The sequence below is a fragment of the Tasmannia lanceolata genome, unplaced genomic scaffold (genome assembly GCF_043159265.1).
Source record: "Tasmannia lanceolata isolate RefF3 unplaced genomic scaffold, GAP_Taslan_0.1 ptg000019l, whole genome shotgun sequence".
Classification (NCBI taxonomy): domain Eukaryota; kingdom Viridiplantae; phylum Streptophyta; class Magnoliopsida; order Canellales; family Winteraceae; genus Tasmannia; species Tasmannia lanceolata.
The window spans coordinates 15,121,429-15,144,017 of record NW_027518696.1 but is presented as its reverse complement, the minus strand read 5'-3'; the positions used below and the strand labels follow the sequence as shown (position 1 = coordinate 15,144,017).

Sequence of the window (22,589 nt, the reverse complement as noted above, 5' to 3'; positions counted from 1 at the left end):
CGTTTAAAGCGAATATTATCCAAATCCGTTTCAAGCGGATATTATCTGAATCCATTTATGAGATATCCGGCTCTTAGCGGATGCGAATCTGGTAAATGGTATATCCGATCCGTTTAACATCCGAATCCGAGAAGTAAATCCTTTTTATTTATTATTAATAATATCATTAATATTTATTTTTATTAATGACACACTATCTTTTGTTTCTATAAGAAAAGTGAATATTCTTTTTAGAAAAAAATATAAAAATAAAAATAGCCCAAACCCATTCCATCATATACAAAAAAAAGGAAAAACCCAAAGACCACTACCAACACTATCATCCATCCCCATCCCCATCCCCATCGCCTCTCTCTCTCTCTCTGCCTTTGTTTTAAAAGGAAGAAGAGGATCTCATATATTTTAGGATTTGAGAGTTAATTTTGGGAAGAGAATGTAGAGGTCTAGTTTTAAGGTTTGGAAAATTAATTCGAGTAAGTAGGAGAAAAAAGATAAAGTGCTGCAGTAAAATGTTCGAATTTACCGGATAAACGGATACAGATAATATCCGAATTCGAACAATATCCGACGGATACGAATTCGGTAATAGATATTAAATATTCGTCGAATCCGAATTCGAATTCGGATATAGCCATATCCGCTCCGAATTCGATCCGTTTACACCTCTATCTACAATGCTCTTTGCTTGTCAAGGCAAGGGAACCCATTGTCCTCCCATAGTTCCATGGAAACTATTTGTAAAATAAATAAATTCTGTGGTGTTGTACATAATGCTTTCTATTATATTTTGTTTTTACCTTTCTATGCTTAAAGATAATGTCATATTAAGTAGTTAAGAAGGAATTCTAGAGTGGGGTATGACCACATTGTAATACAATGAGGTGAACTCACTAAAGTGTAGTGGGCCCACCTTTAAATGATCTTAACACTCCCACTTAACAGATATTGCTTCAGATCTCCTATGCCAACAAAATCATGCCAACCATCGTTATAACATCCAATAATATGTACCTTTCCTCACTGAACATGGACGGTCAGAAACTACATCTAGGTTTCACATTCAGCCACCAAAAATAAGCATTATTTGAGGTTAGGATTGTAAAACAACTAATTACGCCAAAACCTTAAGCTGTTAGAGTTGGTATTAGTTAATCATTTATAATTCAACTCCCCTCACTTGCGGCCCCACTTTTGGGTTGTCCGAGAACATGATACCATGTGAAACAACCAATTGCTCCAGAAGCTTAAAGCTGTTGCAGTTGGCGTTATTTAGGGAACGTTTGGTTGCCTGAAATTCATGATAAATTAGAATCTCCAAGTGGAGATGAGGGTGAAATCGCAATCCCGGCTACTAGTGTTCCCAGCACTAAAAGTAGGGAAAAGGTAATACCGATTTTGAGTATAGTTTTTTTATTCCTGATTTTTAGCTACATTGACACTAGCATCCAGGATCTTCTTTATCAAAATGGACAGTTCAGATCATTCAAAGAGGCAACCCACTATGTATGTTGTGGGAGGCATGCCTCACTGTACGACAAAATGGCTTTTATAAGTGACTCCAGATGCCTATTGGCCATATGGCCCCTCTGTCTTAATGATCGTAGGGATGGTAGAGTTTCACCCTTAGATCCCTGCACTTACAAGAGAAGGTGAAAGATCCTGAAAATCTAGCTCCAGGAGATCTCAACTATCCTTTGATTAGAAATCAATGTTACAAGAGAAAACTAAGACAAGAAAAATGTCTCCAAGTAGAAATCAGACTGACAATGTAAATCCGTTACCAATCGGAATTCATCCGGAGAAGAAAGTGGAGATGAAAATGAAAGGAGTTTACGCCAAAGAGTCCTCTTTTTATGTCTTTCACTCTTAACTTGATTTCACATGCTACCTTTATGCAGTATGTCACAGGGATTTGGTGCATTTAACAAAAAGTACTAACAGTTTCATGCAGTGTTTAAAAACTCCATGACACGACAAGGAACTCGCCCGAGTTGACAAAGATTTTTCTTGGCCGCGTTCCGCGTCGCACACATCCGTGTTCCACATTTTGCCCCTTTAGAGTCAATAAAAACTCCTTTGACTCTCTCGAGTTATAACCTCATTGACCGCGTCAACTGTATTCTTGGCCATGTCCGCGCCGAGTTGACAAGGATTTTTCTTGTCCGCATTCCGCGTCACATCCGCGTTTTTAAACACTGGTTTCATGTCGAAGATGGAGAAAAAAAACAGTGAGCTACTGCCAAAATCATGAACCTAGTTTCAGTCCACGTGAAATTCTACAGTCGTACTAGTGCAAAATAGATCAACACATTTATGTACCTTTTCTTAATTCTCTTCCGTTTTGGGCAGGTTTTAGTTGATGTTGTGACATCTTCAATGCCCATAGACTCAAAATCAACTTCATGATTAGAAGTTGCTAAGTGGCAGCCATTTGAAACCGTGGGAGCCTCTGCCACGCTTGAAGATGGAAAATTCTTAATACGTTCTTTGATATATTCCCGCAATATAACTCCTGCAGAAGTTTCAGAGCAATAGAAAATATCAAATATACACCTGGAGTATGTACATATCGAATGATACTATGAGAAGCTCGACATGGGTCCACCCACATGACAGTACTGTGATCATACCCTTCATTTGGCAGCCCAGTTCATGGAGATTAACACGACTAGAAACTAGTTATTAGATGATCCCAACTACCTGACCAATACCTTGCAAATGGATGGTCAAAAAAAAAAAAAGAGCAACAGCCCATGTTCAAGTCGGTTCAATGATAACATTTAATTTATTTATTAATTTACTTTCTCAAAAAAATAAAAACATTTAATTTACTTAAAATATGCAATCTTTATAAGACAATACCAGTTACCGTTTCAAGGAGTTCTTTACATGCATGTAGAAGTGAACAGTTGTTCAATAATCAACTTCAAAATATAAAGTGAAAAATAACAGTTACTAGAAACTTCCTAGTCAAATTCAGGGGAAGCGCGCTTCACACAGTCACAGCGGGCCATACGCGTTTTCTCTTAATTCACTTCAAAAGCTAAGTTCTTTTCCTAAAAGAGTATCTTCCCTTTTTGATAATACCGAAGGAGCGTATATTTAACAAAAAAGTGTATATTTAAGTTTGAAATGAAACTTCTATGGATTTTTTTTCCACAAAAAAAAAAATTAACATTAAATCTACAGGAATAAAGCAAGCAAAACTATAAATCCCTAACCCTTGTAATTATAATTCAGTCGCAAAGCCTTCTCTGGTAATCGTAATCCTTACATTAATCCTTCCTCTCTAACCTATTATAACCTTATTTGACTTTCCTCACAAATCAAGAGAAAAAGGAAAGAAACAGGAATCTTTTATCCTTTTTTTTTTTCTAATGATGAATCTTTTGTCCTTTCTTTCTACTTCTATATTACGTACATCCAAACAGACCCCAGAACTTTTTGCTTCCCTCATTTTTTCTTTCCCAAATCCCTCGCTTCCCACTTCCGCTTCCCAATCGGGCAACTATGGACTGAAAACCCAAGCTTTTTTTTTTGAATGGCTGCAATTTCATTCAAAGAGGAAAAGGAAGACCGAGATGATCATCCAGAAAGTACAAAGAGAAGCTACAAGGAGAACATAAATAAGCTAGCAGAAAACAAAAGAAAACAAGAATCATGGGGGAAGGAAATCAAACATCTCCAACCCCAGCTACCCCACCCCCTCTCTAGCAAGTCTATCAGACTCACTGTTAGTTATTCAAAAAAAATAAAGTAAAAACCCTTACTCAGCTTCCTTTGGTGAAACCTTAATCTTGGTTATTCTTTCTTTGTTACATTTGTTGAGGCATTGTGAATTTACATAAGCTCCAAAACCTGGAAAGAGAATCACAATCGGACTTACAGCAGCTTCCTAACTTGACTCTGACGCGAATGTTGACTTAGGGTAGTGTTGTAATTGGATTGGTAGATGGTTTCAAATGCCAATTTTCGTAGGGACTTTGGTCCCCACGAAAGTAGAAGTAGGTCGACCTCAGTCACGGAAGTGAATAGAGATTCTGTTAAAATTATAGAAGTTCATGGAAGTCCGTGCAAATACAACTCAACTCAACTAAGCCTTTGTCCCAAACTAGTTGGGGTCGGCTAATGAATCCTTTAGAAAAAATTTCATGAAGAAGGTGAAAGGATCTACCCGGTTCAAATTGACTAAGTCTAATCCTGACACTAGTTGGGTTCGTGGAAGTCTGTGCAAATGATGAAAATTTAAGATAAACTTTGGGAAATACTAGAATAAGAACAAATAAATACTTAAAAAACATCATATTAATTTTTTGAAAATATAAAGTTTTTTTCAATAAAAAGTATAAAAATAGTTATAATATTATAAAATAGAGGAATGCGAGACTCAAGCGGCTAACTAGCCACTTGAGAATACACAGCTTTCTATTGGCTAGTGATAGCTCCAGTGTGGCTTAAGTGTTTGGCAACTTTTTACAATTCCGTTTTGCGAAGAGAAGAAAATATTAATGTTCTTAATAAGGGGTACTCAGAGCCGGAAACCAATAGTTGCAAACCCGAGGCTTTCATTGATTTGGAGGGTTTCAGTGAAGCATTAAACCGAGAACTTTGAAGGAGAGAAGCTTTCACGGGTTTTACAATTTGCCTCACTCCAAGTGTTGGTGACCTAAGTTAGAAACCAACCTAGAAGAAGATGGATCTCAGAAACAAGGTTTTTATCTTGCTAAGGGCAGTTAAAGGCTTCCATTCATGCTATTGACAACAACTTTGGAGTCTGATCATTCTAGATATTTGCTCTAGAGAGATGGGGGATTTCCTCCTTGATGGCCTGCAATTCTAACAAGTGGATGGTCCTCAGTTGAGTGTTACTAGTCACACAAGCATTTTCCCCCAACTATTTTTACTAGAAAGAATCTCAAGTTGGTAAAGACAAAAAAGAAATGACATGTCAATAAATGGAAATGTAATGCACAAGTATTTTAAATTCAGGTTCAAAGAAATAGAGATTTAACTGAAGTTTCAGGAAAGTAGATCATACCAAGAGCACGGAGTATCTTCACAATAAATTTGTTACCCATACTCTCACAACCAATAACTTTTGCACGTTGAATAGCCATTTGTTTTAAGCTAATCAGCATATCCTGCAAATGTGTTTAGTTAACTCTAAGAGGCCTAATAAATTAAACATCATCATACATAGAGAGGAGATGTGTCATGAAATTGTTGAGAGAATAAGGTATGAACCAAACTGAATCCACCATGGAAAAGTAAACTTATTATCAAATTGTAATTCCATTTATATAGTACCAATGCTAGTACCATTTCTAAAACCACGACCATGTATGTTACAGAAAGAATTGCATACAGAATTACTTCCTAGAACACACACACATATAAATTAGGCTTAACCCTTCTTTTTTCAAGATTGTGAAAATAAAATATAATATAATAAAAGAAATCATATCAATGCCAAGGCAACAAAATTATATTTGCACAAAAAAAAAAAAATAATAATAAGGCCCAAAGTACATAGAAGATGGATATATATCAAATGCTAGCATGGAACCTCCATGCCCCACCTCACATCCAACCAGAGCATATAAAAAAAAAAAAGCAGCAATAGATTAACAAAATACATATTTTTCAAGAAACTAGAGTTAGAATTGATTTTGCATTTGATGATTAAAAGATATTTTGGGGGAGAAGTAGAAGATGAAAACAAAAGTCGACTGCACCAGCTGGCTAGTATCATCCTGGAATTGGTTGCAGACTATGCACACGATTTGTGGGCTTGGCCAACGAGCACTTGATGATGGGGAACCGACCACAGGCTGCAACACATGTCCAATGAGCTCAATCGAGAGCCGCTGACAGTAAAACCAATCTTGGGTTTGTCCCACGTGGTCGATCCCAATGCAGAACCTACCACAGGCAATACCACATGTCTCACGGGCTTGCATCTAAGAGGCTTCTTGCAAAGGCAACTAAATGCAGTGTGTCCTACAAGGCCAAACCCAATGTAGCACCAACTGCAGGTTGTGCCATATTGCCAGCCCCAATGGCTACACTACATGCCCCGTGAACAGCATCCAAAACCAACGATTTTCACTCCTATGAGGGCCTCAAAACATATCAACCCGTTTCCCCACTAAACAAGCCGTTACAAGGTCTTTTCAATTGAATAAAACCTATATACACCTTAAATTAAGGGTTGCGAGAGTCAAATAAGGGATAAATTTTCCATGTGTCTCCCTCCTCTAGACACATGACAACACCTAATAAGCCTTAGGTAGTTGTGTAACCAATAACCACCCCCTCCCCACGCTATCCCAAAAGAAAAATGTGGCTCATTGCTTATAGAAGCAGTAGAACCTCAGTTGACTTGCAATACACAATATCAGAGAAATTAAAGAGGGAAGAGAGATGACATGAAAATCCACTAATAATATGAGATTAATAATTGATTAAGGGAAGGAATACCCAATGTTCACTTTTCACAAAACTTGGTCAAAATAAGAACAAGAATTAAAAGCAGCGCACAATAATGGAGGTACTCTAGTTAATCTTTATTAATTTTCCTCCCCTGTTTAAGCTCCTTATGAGCACTCTCTCCCTCAATAAATCCAGTCCATGACAGCCTTTGTTATCTCTTTAGGTAGGAAAACTCTGAATCAAACATAAATGGCTTTAGACAACCTTGTCCATAAGAGAAGTCAAGTGCTGAACCTTTGTTATAGATCAACCTCCCTAAAACCCTGGCCTTTCAATTTTCACGTTATATCAACATTTTTTTGAAAGGTGAATTTTATTGAAAAGCAAAACCCAAACCCTTGACCGAGGTGCTCCAAGGCAACAAATGAAGGCCAAAAGAAAACAAGATCCCTCATGGGGGCAAATGATCAGACACCACAAAATCTTCACTCCCAACCCAATATCGTTTAACATCTTCGATGCATTATAAACATGATGAATTGATAAAATTCCATAACTTGATGACAAGGTCTTGTGAATCTCTTTCCGACAAACATCTTAGCAACTCCGGAGGTCCAATAAAGAACTCAACCTATGAGAACCCACTTTCTCACATGGGATCCTAAAACGGGATAGCCTTTTCCAGAACAGATGTGATACTTTTCACACTTGCATTTTGGAAAAAATGGATTGATCATCTTTAGACTATTAGCTTACAATTCTATTGGTGCCTTCCAACGAGCAATGAAAGCTTCACGTTCCTCTTTGCTACCCGAGTGGACTCTTTGCATTAAAAAGGCAATTGATATCATAAAGGTTTCATTTGTAAAAATTTCTCATATGTAGAAAGCATGCAGTCTAAAATGTCTTATGGGTATTTCACCTTCTCCTGTATAGTGGAATTGGTTTCAATTTGTAGATATTTCTTTCTCCTTAGAAATCTAGAATAGTTAATAAAATCACTCTTACCATTCAAAAGAAAAATCTAGAATAGTTTGATCTCCTCCTCTTGAAGGGCAGATTCAACTTAAGTTTAGTGCTTATATATATATATATATATATATATATATATATATATATATATATATATATATATAGAGAGAGAGAGAGAGAGAGAGAGAGAGAACGGTTTCTACACACATGTGTAGATAAGTTATCTACACACGTGCTTAAAATACAGTGGGGCCCACATTGTTTGGGTGATCCAAAGCATTCATTTGATGGGCCCTCACATAGATAGGATGTCCATAAAAAATCAGCTCCATAGGATCATCCCAACCCTACGATTTGTGGAGGTAAAATGGACGTGTATAAACCTTCAATAATCTGTCCATTTTTTTACTCCACGGTTCAAAGGGTTAGGATGACCCTATGGAGCTGATTTTTTGTAGACACCCTATCAATGTGAGGGCCAATCAAATGAATGGTTTGGATCACCCAAACAATGATGGCCTCCATTGTATTTTATGCTAGTGTGTAGATAACTTATGTGGATGTGTTATATATATATATATATATATATATAAGTTAGGTACGGTAGAGTGTCAAATCAAATGGGTCCCACATTTTTGGTGGGCATCTAAACCATTCATTTTTAAGGCCTCATCATAGATAGGGTGCATACCAAAAATCAGCTCCATAGGATCATCCTAACCCATCCATTTGTGGAGGCCAAAATGGACAGACAGTGTTTGTCCACAAATCTGCCCATTTTGCCCTCCAGTTTTGGAGGGGTTAGGATGATTCAATGGTGCTGATTTTTGGTATGCACCCTATCTATGATGGGGCCTTGCAAATGAATGGTTTAGATGCCCACCAAAAATGGGGGACCCATGTGATTTGGCACTCTACCGTACCTAACTTTAGGTACGGTCGAGCGTACAATCCTTTTCCTCTCTCTCTCTCTCTCTCTCTCTCTCTCTCTCTCTCTCTCTCTATATATATATATATATATATATATATATATATATATGTATGAACACACACACACACACACACACACATACACACATACACACATATGGATATCGAGATCTAGATGGATCCCTATGTCTTTAAACTAGTTACGAAGGAGGTCTTCTTGAATGCAGTAGCAATGACACGTTTATACAATCAATACTCGAAGGTTTTTTTTAGGAAAGTCCTAAAGGTAAGTTAAGCCTTACCTAAATCATCTATTCCAGCAAGCGGAGCTGGGTTACTACTGACTCTGTGGTATAGATAATAGAAAAACTTGGTGTGACTTTCCATGGCTCTTCATAGGGAGGTGGTGTTACTCGCCCACTAGAGGGATCAAAGACTATTGATGGGATGCGAAGCTCTTTTTGGGGTAGATTTCTGCGATACATTGCCTAATTGGAAGGGTTTGTCTAATAGTTGAAGGTGATACTCTCAACACCAACCAGTGAACCTCGCAAGGTGCGGATTTTGATTCATGCCTTGTTAGATCATTCAATGAAACTGTTGACATCCATGAGTCTGAACTGAACTTCAATTCCTCAAAAGCACAATGGGAAGCCATCCCCATCTCAAGGTTGGAGGTGAATCCCTCGTTAAAAGGGCTCATCAAATAAAATCTAGACAAGTTTCTTGAAAACAAAGCAAAATCCCTCGTTAAAAGGGCTCACCAAATAAAATCTAGACCAGTTTCTTGAAAACAAAGCAAACAATTGAAGCCATCCCCATCTCAAGGTTGGAGTCGAATACCTCCTTATAAGGGAACGCCAAATAAAACCTATACAAGTAACAAGTTTCTTGAAAACAAAGCAAAAAATCATTTCTTAATGAATAGAAACATGTTGATGAATTGTTCTCCATGAAGAAATAAAATGGATGTCTTTTAAAAAATATTCATTTATTAAAAAAAAAAGGAAATAAAATCGCTATAAATTCCAGACTACTTTTAGATAAATGACATGAATATCTACAACAACCTAATATCATCTTAAGAGTATTTTTCAGGCCAGAAACACTGAGCATGTGTGTACGTAAGATGTAAGAGTAAAACGAAAGTTTCTACTTACGAGCTCAGAATGGGAGAGGGATGAGAGCCAGGCCATATCTTCTGGGCAAGAATTTTTGGCATCTCTGTCGTCTTCATCCGATAAAGACATATCGATTTATTTATTCCGAGAGAGAGAGAGAGAGAGAGAGAGAGAGAGAGAGAGAGAGAGATGAGATTTCTTCCTTTTGATGGATGGATCTGATTTCGTGTTCCTGTGGGAGCGTATCTATAGATTAAAGGATGTTTGATTCCTATAGAGAGATGAGCTTTCTTCACTCACATGCTGACCACAATCAATTGGAGCCACCATGTACAAACTCTCATAAAAGTTTCCAAAGAAAGAAGCACCTTGTATACACCTGCAAAATTACAACAATCACTTAGAAAATACCAAAGAATTGCACAAGATGCACTAAGCATGAAAGTTGACTACAACTTATAACGATGAATTTCTTTAAATGGCTTCACTTTCCATTGTTTCATTGTTTCAATTCATCATCAAGCAATGATCCAATTCCAAAGCCAAACTCAATCAATCTATTAAAATCACAATGACGCTATCAGATTTCCCTGCTCTTCTTCTGAAAAGATTGTTATAGTCTCGTTTCAAGGCTGAACTCAATCTGTTCATCTCAGTGTTTAAAAACATGTACAAGAACAATTAGCAAGGTGTAACAAGCCTTGAATTATATGTTTTGTTCAATGTAGAAACTCTTTACCTTGGACATCAAAGCCAAAAGACAATTTGATTGTCAATTATTAGCTCCTACTAACCTGTAAATATAATATAATTTTTTTTTATTATCACTCATTTCAAACTGAAATATAAGTACCAATCAAGACGAATTTTGAGGTTATTTTCACAGGATAAACGGAGTTAATTTAATATTCCCTGCCTTTTGGAGGTTACAAAGCATGTCCATGTATTCATTCATCCATTTATTCATGATAATGTCCTGCACAAATAGGTACTTCATAATTTATTGTGGTTCATTCATCCACTCTCTGCTCATGATATATGTGCTTATTCTATCATTTTCTCAAGTATCATATAGCATTTCCATCACTTACATGCATTTTCATAAATTTCCATGATTTTACAAGAAGTCTACCGAGATCTATGATGACCAAAACCGATATGATTATGTTCCGTAGAGACCAACATGCATACCAAACCGACATTTAAAACCTTGAATATAGAAGCACATAAGAATAAGAAGGTACAGATCCTAAAGAAGCACTAAACGCTCATCACTGCTGAAAATGTCGACACTAAAAAGCCCAAAACAACACAAGTTTGGATTAGATTAAATCTGAAGTCAGTTAGCAAATTTTGGTATGTCCTGTACAGAGTTGAGGGTATACAACCCAGAAAATCCATGCAGAATTGGGGTTTTTGCACCTTAGAATAATTATGAGTAAGAATCTTCCTCGTGCAGAAATCCAACATAAAATATCCATGTAGGACCGAATCAATCTGAATACAACGATTGATTATGTGTGTACGTTTAAACTTTAAAAAGATCAATTTAAATCCTAGATTTTAAGCCTACGCAGCATATAGAAAATCATAAACATTGTTTCATTCAGTTTTAGAAGCTTATCTTATAGAAAAACAATAATTTGAAAATAGAAACCGTTTTCAATACATTCTGAATTCTGTTATAGAGGCCATCGAAAAACGATCTCGTGGCTTCATCCAGTGATTTGAACACCATCTAAAAAGTACTGTTCAATCCTCTGTATATCATAGCACTATGAATAAAAACCCAAATAAATTCGCTCAAAAGGGACCGGAAAAAACATCCAAAAGCAGATAATCATGCCGCTGCTAGATTGATCATGTTACCTGAAGACTGTTAAGATATAAAAAAGACATTACAAAAAAACATTACGTCAAAACCAAGAAAACAAGGAGAGCACGTTGCATTCAGAGGTATTCGAAGAAACATGATTTGGGTCGAAACGAAGAAAGCCCACAAATTTCAGCTAAATAAAAACTTGAAAAACCAACAAAACCCCATCTAGACATGGATTGCATAAGCCCAATAAAACCTTTTCGGAAGAATGGGGAAAATTTACCTTTGAGCACTGCAACCAAGAGAATGAAGGAAATTGAAAGGCCTTTGTGAGAGAGGACGTCGGATTCGTCGTCGGCCTTTTGATTGAGAAGGGGTCTGGAAGAAGTCTTACCTTTCAAGTAGGGTTTCTATTTATAAGGGAATCAATTTCTAGCCATTGTGTGTTTGGTTGTGTTTGGAGGCGAAATGGTTTTTGCTCCGTTCACTTATCGGGAATGGAAGGAAATTGACGTGGTAAAATGGAAAGGAAAGGAAAAGAAACCTAATAAAAAACCTGTCAGATGAGCGTTTTGTTGCTAGAAAACCTGAAAGAAACTAACAGAAAATACAGAAAGATATGTTCAGTCACACAGAAACTCAATAGAAATCTGTTGGGTATCATGTAAAACATAAATTGTGATAGTCCTAATATGCAAACTGGGGTCCACATAAAGCCTACACCACAAATGTGACCAAAACAAATGGGACCAACATATGGTTTACAATTTACAGTTTAAAATAAGAAAACTACTAGAAAAATCGAAAGTAGAAAGCATAATCTATGAATCTATTTAAATTGATAAAGACAAGAGACTTCAAAGAAAACGTACTGGCTAATTTAATTGACATAAATCATGACTATAAAACACACACATCCATGGACAACTGTCCATATGTTAGAATTTTCATTTGGGCATATTAGAAAGGAGATATAAAAAAATAAAACCAATGCACCTATTGATTGTGGAAAGATCAGAAAATATACATCACTAACACTGCCAACTTATTCTGTCTGGATACCTTGCGAAAGAACCAAGAGAATACGTCAAATATATATCCCAAGAAACATGAAATTGGAAGCAACAATTTATCATCCAACAAATTTGATTTCGCAATTATCTATTCGATGAGATAAAACATTACAGGACACTTGCATAATAAGCAGTCAAAAATCATGTCTTCATTCATAATTGGTCTTGTATTATACACATCTGCTTACCTATTTTCTGATCAGAACCGAAAGATAATAAGATAACAGGAATAGGAAAACTTTCACAGATCAGAACCATAAGCTGTTTTTAAAAATTTTCACATAAAAATAGATAAAAACGATGAATCTGCATGTATTTCTTCCTAAAGAAACATTAGAGGTAAAGGATTTTATTGAGCTCTTGATCTAGGAATCTGACATAGCAATAATCCCCGGAAGTTAGAAAAAAAAAAACAAATCCAAACGGAAAAAATCAATTATCAGAAAATTGTAGAAAAGCTATTCATATGAGCGAAATTGAAACGTTCCAGAAAGTTAAGAAATGAAAATAGGAAAATAGACAAAATCAAAGAATCTGCATGAATTTTTTCCAAAAAAATAAAAAATACAGCTAAAGCATTTATTCAGCTCTTGATCTAGGAATCTAACATAAATTTCATGATCTAGAGCAGAAATCTGATTATTTTTTCATGAGTACAGTAGACTTATTACCATGTTTTTATAAAATATCGGGCCTCCACATTATCAGGGTACTCTGGAGTATAAATAAGAAAAACAAAATTCTAGACACTTATGCTCTTAAAGTAGTTTTAAGTTACCACCAAAATTTCCTGCTTAGGCAATCGTTTCCGGAAGACTAGATCATCATCAATATCATATACAGTGACTACAAGATCAATACCCAAACTGTTATCACGCATTTATGTTAGATGGTGTTCTGCTTTTTGTCTACATCGCAACCTTCAGATAGATAAATAAACAGTAGATTAACAGATTCATTATAATATAAAAAACAACTTAATCTGAATTCATCCATAACATATACCAAGAGCAAAATAATACTAAAGCAAGAACTAGAAGACCATGTGTAGCCACAAAATAAATTTTACTAACACAAAGTCTTAAAGCTCAGATCCATAAAAAAAAAATCATCTAAACATTAGAACCCTCCGAATCTCATCTCGAAGAAAATAAGCCTTAAATGCTCTTGACATCGATAAAACAAGCTGCAGAAAACTTAATTTACAATCAGAAAACAAAATATACTACAGACCTTAGAAGAACTGAAAGATAACAAGATAACAGGAATAGGAAAACTTTCACAGATCAGGACTGTTAGCTGTTTTTGAAAAATCTCACATAAAAATAGATAAAAACAATGAATCTACATGTATTTCTTCCAAACAAACATTAGATCTAAAGCTTTTATTCAGCTCTTGACCTAGGAATCCAACATAACAATACACTTATGAATCTGCATGTATTTTTTTTCCTAAAAAAAGATTAGATCTAGAGCTTTTATCCAGCTCTTAATCTCGGAATCCTCAAAAAAATAAAAACACACATGTGAAGAAATCACGTATTCAATGTAGACATTATCAGAAGTTGGTAGAAAATTTATTCATCTGAGCGAAATCAATGAGTTCCAGAAATTTAAGGAATGAAAATAGGAAAATAAAAATCAATGAATTCGCATGCATTTCTTCCGAAAAAAGAAAATAGATCTAAAGCTTTTACTCAGCTCTTGATCTACGAATCTTACATAACAATACGTCTCAAAAAAAAAAAAAAAACACGGCAACAGCAAATCCACACGGTAAAAATTAGGGATTCATTACAGAGAGTATCAGAAAACAGTAGAAATGCTATTGATCTCAGCGAAATCGAAGAAATGCAGAAATTTAAGAAATGAAAATAGGAAGAAAAATAAGAAAAGTATTATTCGGAAGCTAGGGTTTTACCTAAGAGAAGAGAGAAGGAGCGAAGGCTTTAGAGGTAGCTGTTTTTTGAGAGGTAGAGAGGTATAAATAGGCGGGGCGAAAACCCTCATATGCTGCTTCGATTAATGCTAGCCGTTAGCTAATGAGAGATCCTAGTCGTTGATTTTGGGGTTTTTCATTTGTGGAGTCTTTCCGTCTATGCCCACTTTGATGATTTTTTCGCTCCTACTATTGGATTATGCGCCCACATATTTACTTGAATAGTTGGCAAATAGGTGGAGAGGGAGTTTAAGTTTTTCTACCTAGGTGTATTTTATTCATGAATAGAATTCTAGTTTAGCAAGTCATATTAGTATTGGAAACAAAAGTTTTGTAAATTGAAAACTCCAAGATGCACTTGTTACACGTTTCTAAACTTAGTGTGGAGTTAAACATTTCCATGTTTTAGAGTTTCTAAAACTAATGTGCCCTTGCATTTTAATCAAACTTTTTATTTAGTGTCTAATCCGTTAAGTTTGGAAACTTTTTGAAGACAAGTTAGCTTTAGTAAGGCAAGTTAGCATTAGTAACTCTTACAAATCTTGTGCCTAAGTATCCAAACGAATTTAACTTATTTTTAGAAGTTTAATGGGAGCTTCTTATCCTATAAATATATAGACTCTTGGTCCCTCTTCCTCTCACCATAAGTGTTCCATCTCTTTCTTGAGAAAGTATAAATAATTAGAGGTTTCCCATAATCCTGGTGGTGAGGAGAATGAAGAGAAGAACAAAGGGTGTTTTTGGGACGAGTCAATGCTCGGAAAAGCGAACGTCTTCGTCGGATTGCAAAGCTTGAGGTGCGGGCCGAAAGGTACTTCTAACCCATATCGTTAATATTTGAATTTTTTTTATCTGAATGCCCAAGATCCATAAGGAGTCACTAAAGTTAATGTTTAGAATAACAGCACCACCAAAGCATGAAATCTTTTTCATCTTTCTCTTTGTCAAGTAAATTGAAATAAGAACTCTTGTTAGTTGGAAGGAATCAACAAAGGCGCTACGACTTATAACCCATCCATGCTGCAATGTCAAGGTCATATTACCAATAACCCACCCATGCCCATTATAAAGAAAAATCTACCTAAAAATTAGGTGTCCTAGTTATTTTGGCCAATATTGAGTAACAACATAAAGGAAAATCTCCCAAAAAATTTACACCCAGTAAAAGGTATCCAAGCAAAAGTAACTAATGTTAGTATTTTAATACAACCAACTATTTAAGGCTTTGCTTTTTAATTATAATTATTTCCAGTTTTTCCACTCCTTTTCAAGAGTAAGTTTTTTCACTATTTCCCTTAAAATGAATAGTCCTACATTGAAAGTGTAATGGTATGGCCAAATGGCCCCGGCCATCAAGCACGGGAACCTAAACGCTACGGTTAGGTTTCTACCTCAGGTGGGGCTAGGGTTGCCTAAGCCCGATCTGAGTTGCACCCTCAGTTTTATATATGGTGCCCCTGAATAGGTGCACATGGTTTTCCCAAAAAAAAAAACAAGCTCACAGATCATATTGGTACATAATATGAACCTCTACATATCAAAAGTCTATGAGCGTTTTATGGAGATGATATTCGGCAGAGGCACGGAGGCACATAGAGCATGAGGGGCCAATGACTTGCAAAATCTCTTTTATGGTTTTTTGCTGTACATGCATTCTAAGATAGTTTAGTGGCCATGCCGCCACGATGACCAATGCGGGCAAGTGTAAATTAGTCCGCCCTCCAAGTGTAAATTCCTCGCTCCGCCCCTGATATTCGGGACATAGCCATTTTACGTTGGGACCCAACAAATGATTGGTTTGGATCTACGAACAAGATGTGAAAGGTTCGGAACTTTAAACAAGATGTGTCCAACCCTATTTATTTATTTTGCAGAAAAAAATAAAACATGCACACAACCATACAAAAACTCTATCCAATAATGTATTCTTAAATATTTTCCTATGAAGAAATAGAAAAGACCACTTAGCATATGTACAATGGAACCAGGAAATAACCTCTTCACAAGTAATAACTTAATGGATTTATAAAAAACTCTAAACTGGTAAGGATTTGTATAACATCGTGAGATGAACCACGTGACCTTGGTAAATGGATATATCTAATCAATGACAAGTCACGGGCCTAATATCATCTTACAAGGGAGCTAAATGAAAGTTCGCTTGACTTATGATTTTTGTGTGCATCCAATGGCCCCAAAAACGTCTTTTGGGAAGGAACACATCTATCCTGATTCTCCTACATAACAAAAGGCAGCATTTGGATTGCATGAATCAAAGATTCAGAACTGGCTTCCTATTTTAATTCTCCTATAAAAGAAATGAAAAATAAAATAAAATAAAATTAGAACTTAATATGAAAAGATCTAATAAAAACATAATTTCATCCATAGCAAAATCAAAATGCCAGAACCCGTGTGGGGTTGGCATGTCAGCTAGCATCATGGGTAGGGGTGTAAACGAGCCGAGCCGAGCCGAGCTTGGCCGCTCGGCTTGGCTCGTTAAGCTCAAAAGCTCGGCTCGGGCTCGAACCAGGCTCGGGTTCGGCTCGGCTCGGTCAGGCTCGCGAGCCTTACCGAGCTCGGGTTATATTAAGTTCACACCCCTCATCTTCCCTGGACAGCCCTATCTAGTGTAATTTGACTACCTTTTTTACTCTATGGGAGGTGGTCCAAGTAACAAATGGGGTTCCAAAAATGAAGTGACATATTTTGCCTCTCCCTTTCACTCCCTGGACAACCCTTTCAGTGTATATATTAATATATAATATATATATATTTAAATATATTAAATTCTTAACGAGCCGAACCGAGCCTGGCCTAAATCAGGCTCGGCTCGTTAAGCTTAACGAGCCTGGCGAGCCGGCTCGGCTTGGCTCGTTAAGGATTCGAGCTCGAGCGAGCTTCCGAGCCCGAGCCAAAATTGACACCCTTAATCATGGGTTTGCGTCCCATAGACACGAGTTCGAATCCCCCAGGCTTACCCGATGCATGTGGTTTACGTGTGATTGAGTGCATCCTTTGGGATTAGTCCTGCCCCAAATGGAGTGGGGATACCGTCCTAAAAAAACAAAATACCACCTCTTGGGGTGGGAAACATACCAATGTTTCCCTCCACTTTAATTGCACCCAGGGGTCATTTTTGCTTCTTATATTGAGAATTCCAACCCCGCACCACAAGAATAATAAAAATATTGGACTTTTGATGTCATTCATCTCATTTTTACCTTTAAATTATGATTGTTTTAATTCTTACGAGGTTACCCTTCCCAATTAAATGGGACGGTTAAAGCACAGAAACAAAAATCTTATTTTTTTAGCACATCTAAATTTTTGAAAGTTTTTTAAAGCCCTTGTCACAGGTTGAAGACAATGATTTATAACCAATTTTTCTATAAGCTTTTCCTACATCGAGCTTCCATTTATTTCTTAGGGCAACATTTTCTGTCTAAATTTTTTTCAATTTTATCAAAATAAAAAAAAATAAATCCAAATCATGTAGCATCATCTCTAAAAATTAAAAACAAAAAAAACCAACCGAAATGGCATTGCCAACTAAGGTTGTGTTCTGCAACTATCATAAGAAGGGATTCCACCAATTTTTTAGCGGCAGGGAATGAAAAAGATAAAGAATCACAGCAAATCACAACTCAACTCAACTCAAGAAAGCCTTTGTCCCAAACTAGTTGGGGTCGGCTATATGAATCACTTAGAAAAAACTCATGAAGAAGGTAAAAGGAATCTACGCGGCTCCAATCCTAGTTTTAGTTGGGTTCTTCTACGTGGATCAGATATTTGGAGATTCACTCAGCTGGAGCTTGGTGTTAAACAACTCCTCAATCCACAATGCTGACAAGTGTGGTGCAATGATCTCTAGGTTCCAGCCCCCTGTTGGTAGTTGCAGGTCTTTGATGGTTGTTGTAACGTCTATGCATTCTCTGTTTTTTAGCCAAGAAGAATAATGGGGTGCTACCCATCCATAGGTCTGCTCGGAAGGAGATGGACCCATTTCCAAAAATCCATCTCGAATACTGAATCCAAGTTCCTCAGACCGATAAGAATTCTTTCCACATTTTTGAACACCAGCGAGTTGGTTCAATTATATTCATGTGCTGGATTCTATAGTAGATCGATCTCAGTAGTGAGCTCCATAAAGAGTTGTCGGCATCGAGGTGGTGAAGAGACTTTAATATGAAAGCTGAGCTTAGTTTCGAAAGTGATTTAATTGCTAAGTTGCCCTCAACTTTGGGCTTGGAGATGCGACTCCATGATACCCAGTGTGTTTTGGCTCCTTATTCGTTATTACCCCACTAGAGATTAGATAACAAGCTTTCTACCCTCTTAAGGACTGCTTTGGGAGGACAAATTGCTGATAATATGTGAATTGGCGTGCTGGACAGGACGTGATTAATGAGAACTAATCTTCTAGCTTGGGAGAGTAGTTTACCTTTCCAAGCCTCTATCTGCTTGATGGGTCATTTGGGATTCAAGTAGGTCCTATCAATGATAGGTCCTGATAAACCAAACAATTGCTCGATTTGGGTGAGGTGCATCCTCGAAAGAGTAATTCCATCTTTCATCACAACTGATTTACAAAACTAGCCCATAACAACTCATCCATTATTAGTCTTGTTCATTAAAACAGTAACCCAAGTGCAAGAAGATAAGAAAGAGCCTCCGCCATAACTGAAATGACCAAAATACCCTTACTCTGGGAGTAAATTTTCAAAAAATAAAATAAAAATAAAAATAGCATCTCTAGCTAAGAATGTGACCAATTTCAGCTAGAGTCCTTCATTGTGGTCAACGTAAGGCACTGGAGGAGAGTCTATCCAGCAAAATAGTAGTTCGGCTCATGAAGATGCCTGGGTAATATCCATGTTATTGCCAACATAGGTGACCTAAGCATTGCTGCGAATGAAGGGTCCAGACTATGCAAATATCATTTATCTTTATAAAGAAGAAAAGATATTCTAACACCAATTTATTTGATTTTGATATTTTCATTATTGGGTTCTATATACTGAACATGAAACACAAAGAAGCATCAATTATAATAAACGTTGTCATTCGTTGGTGGGTATTTGAAGCAATTTTTTCTGACGTTCACGGTAGATAGCAAGCATTTGGTCTTGAGGTAGAATGTTCTCTTTGATGGCAGGAACGTTGATAAAATTCTCTCTCCATGCGTAGAGAGATGGAAACTTCTGTTCAAAGAGAAGATTCAAGTCCGCGATTTCGTCAAAGACAGGGAACCAATAAGCAATAACACCAGCAACCAAATCCACAAGCCCGATATTCTCTCCGCCGAAGAATTTCTTCCCTCTGATCTCTTCATCGAGAGTTTTCAGTGCCTCCCATGTCGGCTCTAATGCTTTCTCTCGCTCTTCACCTTGTGAGAAGAATGCTATTCTCCCGAGAGCCAAAGACTACATTGAGAGAAATAAACCAACGAAATTTAATTAGATACGAAATCAAAACAGAGATCCTCACGAGGATTAAAGCAAAGTGTTCATGGCTTAAAGAGATAAGCGGGATGCTAAACTCAGGTGTGCCTTGTAAAAAAAACAGCTCAAAGGGCTGCCCCCATTGGGCGTAGGTCACCAAGGTGCAAGTCAAAGAGTATTAAATGCTCTTTGGTGACCTGCCCCGGGGCACCCTTTGAGCTGATTTTTGCAAGGATGCCCATGAGTTTAGCATTCCTCAAGAGATGAACGGCATTCCATAGTTGGGAATGTTCCCCGCATTTGCCGCTCTAAATTAGTTTTAGAGGGGGCTTGGGGGGCTGCTCAAAGTAAAGATAGGGGGTGGGGGATCTGAAGTAACACTACTTTTTTAACTAATTGGGCGTCAAATTGGGGAATGCCCTTTTCATGTTGGCCCAGTGGAAGTGGCAACTCTTATTCAATAAAAACTGCATTAGCACACCAAACGATCAATGTTTAGAATTACTAGCACTCTTATCTACAATTATGAATTCAATTCTAACTAGGACTCTGACTTTTCAAGGAATCCGACCACCCCACATCACATGTACTACATTCTCCTTTTAAATGAATAAAATTGTTACCTTACCAAAAAATAAAATTGGGAATGCTCTGTAACCCACTTGGATTTTAGATGCAATTTTCCAAAATTACAGCCAAAATCATATTAGGTTGGAAAAACTGAAGAAAAATAATGTATAAAACCATTACCTTCTCATCAATAAATTTAGCCCAGAAGCGAGCCATGGCTTTCTCATGAGGATCATCAGGCAGTAACGGATTCTCTTTCCATGTTTCCTCAATGTATTCAAGGATTACGAGCGACACCACAATTGGTTTTCCGTTGTGCAAGAGCACCGGATATTTTTTGTGGACCGGATTGTACTTCAAAAGAGATGGACTCTTGTTGATGATATCTTCTCCAATGAATTCATATTCAATCCCCTTAAGCTTCAAAGCCCATTCAACTCTACGGGAGAAAGGGCTTATAAAAGATCCAAACAACTTCAATTCTTCCATAGTTATGAGATTTTCGGATGGTAGAAGCCCTTTCACTCCTCCTCCAATTTCTAGTGAGCCATGGCAGTTTCTCTCCGTCTAAGATGTGAATATTCCAAGGCATTGAGAGACTACTGTGCAATTAAGTATTCAAGGGCCTTCAGATACTTTTTAAAGTCTGCCTTCTCTTGACATCATTGCATGCGTAAATTTCGAGGGATTTTTTGTACATTTGTCGTTTCACTTTCCAAACTGTTCATTTAAGATTATGATATAACGTTGGGATTGTAGTTTCAGAACTTTCAAAAAATTCCTCTTGAGCATAAATAATATGAAATTGAGAAAGACTACAGAGAAAGTCACTTTCACTATCAACAAGGACACAATGTATTCTCATTTCTAAAAGTTGCTTATTGGGTCCCACTTCTGCCTTGTTTGTATCATTAGATTGGTCATTCCGAGGCCAAATTGAGAACAGCCTGATTGGATTATGCTAGGGCATTTAGGCCATCGAGCCATGTTTAGGATTTTACCGAGAGATTCTAATCTAACGTTGCTAACCTTCACTCTAATGGCTCTTCCAACGACACTACAATAGCATATCTTCTAACCTTGCTAACCTCTCTCCAATGTCCTCCCTCTCCACCTTATCTTTCTCTCCCTTTGCACTCCCTCTGGTCTCAAATATCTTACCTCTTGTGTTTGTCTGTCTCGATCACAATAACTTCCTCCTATGGCATAGTCAACTTCTCCCAGTACTACACAGCCAAGACTTACACCTTTTTGTTGATGGCTCATCTCTAAGGGTGTCAATTTTGGCTCGGGCTCGGAAGCTCGCTCGAGCTCGGCTCGAATCCTTAACGAGCTGAGCCCGAGTTAAGGCTCTGATTGAGAAATTAAATAACCGCAAGTGCACAGATCGTGTAAATACGGGTCGAACTCAAGGAAGAGAAATCTAGTTGTCAATCCTATTCTTTTACCGATTAGAATACTAGCTATGATATAATGTTGCCTGGAATGGACTCAGGATTTCCGTGGACTTAGACCTCGGAGCCAACACTATATATAAGCGTATATTCTATTCAATCTAAGAATCAAATTCAACTAAGTTCTTTGTGATTTAAAATCCTAATTTAGGCAAAGTGTACCAAAGATTTAATGATTTTATTAAGTATCTATGAAATAAGAATAATCATTTCTAATTAATGAGAGAAATCAGTTCTAATTAACAAACACATTAAAACTATTCTAATTAGAAAATAAAAAAAACTAAAACCTGAATTTCAGAATCTGGAATTAAAAATAACGTTTAGTAAAACAGTCGTATCTCACTCATCACAATTCGGATTTTAACCCAAGAGTACTCATTTCGAAGGATTTTGAAAGATCTACAACTTTTATGTTTATGATTTTTACGGATTCGGTCGTTTATCTGTCCAAAATTGGCTTCTAAAACGGAAATAGTGGGACTTGAAATCAAACTTGAAACCTAGAATTAAAAGAAACCACTAAAACTAAGATTTGTTTAAGAGATAAAAGATAGATTAAAAACGTACTTAGGGTCTGGAATCCACCACGGGTTTGGAATTATATTATTAATCAAACCAATTTCTGTATTGGATAGTGTATTTGATAAATTTAGTCTATGGGGAATAAGATCTATTGATGTCATTGCCCATGAGTGTTTTATCAAATATACTACTCAATTTAAAGATATTATATAAGAAATTATATTTATTTATCGGCAATCACTTATACGACTGGGGAAAGCCAGTGGCATACGTGATTGGGATCCAACAAATACAAATCCTTACATAAGTC

At 36.8% G+C, this 22,589-nt stretch overlaps 2 protein-coding genes across 6 annotated transcripts; both read right to left on the bottom strand.

Annotated features, from left to right (window-relative positions):
- Window positions 1-1,829: 1,829 nt before the first annotated feature.
- Window positions 1,830-14,422, bottom strand: LOC143853557 (uncharacterized). 5 transcript variants are annotated; one of them, XM_077363371.1, is made up of 7 exons: window positions 14,269-14,384; window positions 11,558-11,871; window positions 10,195-10,249; window positions 9,495-9,834; window positions 5,039-5,141; window positions 2,320-2,512; window positions 1,830-2,195 (listed from the first exon to the last, which is right to left on the bottom strand). In XM_077363371.1, the coding sequence occupies exons 4-7, from the start codon at window positions 9,582-9,584 to the stop codon at window positions 2,189-2,191; spliced, it is 393 nt and encodes a 130-aa protein (XP_077219486.1). In that variant the 5' UTR covers window positions 9,585-9,834; window positions 10,195-10,249; window positions 11,558-11,871; window positions 14,269-14,384; the 3' UTR covers window positions 1,830-2,188. The 5 variants fall into 5 exon arrangements, with proteins under 5 accessions (XP_077219486.1, XP_077219484.1, XP_077219483.1 ...); XM_077363369.1 differs by lacking the exon at window positions 10,195-10,249 and having other exon boundaries at window positions 11,558-11,818; window positions 14,269-14,422; XM_077363368.1 differs by lacking the exon at window positions 10,195-10,249.
- Window positions 14,423-19,224: 4,802 nt separating this feature from the next.
- Window positions 19,225-20,860, bottom strand: LOC143853337 (putative glutathione S-transferase). The gene is made up of 2 exons (XM_077363074.1): window positions 20,481-20,860; window positions 19,225-19,712 (listed from the first exon to the last, which is right to left on the bottom strand). Exons 1-2 carry the CDS (start codon window positions 20,787-20,789, stop codon window positions 19,350-19,352), a joined length of 672 nt encoding a protein of 223 aa, XP_077219189.1. The 5' UTR covers window positions 20,790-20,860; the 3' UTR covers window positions 19,225-19,349.
- Window positions 20,861-22,589: the final 1,729 nt, after the last annotated feature.

Bases quoted from the DNA above. Each gene is read 5' to 3' on its own strand.
- LOC143853337 (XM_077363074.1), bottom strand. From the start codon at position 20,789: ATGGAAGAATTGAAGTTGTTTGGATCTTTTATAAGCCCTTTCTCCCGT. The intron at 19,713-20,480 runs GTAATGGTTTTA...CTCTCAATGTAG, and splicing joins CTAAATTTATTGATGAGAAG to TCTTTGGCTCTCGGGAGAAT.
- LOC143853557 (XM_077363369.1), bottom strand. From the start codon at position 9,584: ATGTCTTTATCGGATGAAGACGACAGAGATGCCAAAAATTCTTGCCCA. The intron at 5,142-9,494 runs GTAAGTAGAAAC...ACACATTTGCAG, and splicing joins CCCTCTCCCATTCTGAGCTC to GATATGCTGATTAGCTTAAA. The intron at 2,513-5,038 runs GTATGATCTACT...AAACTTCTGCAG, and splicing joins GAAGATACTCCGTGCTCTTG to GAGTTATATTGCGGGAATAT.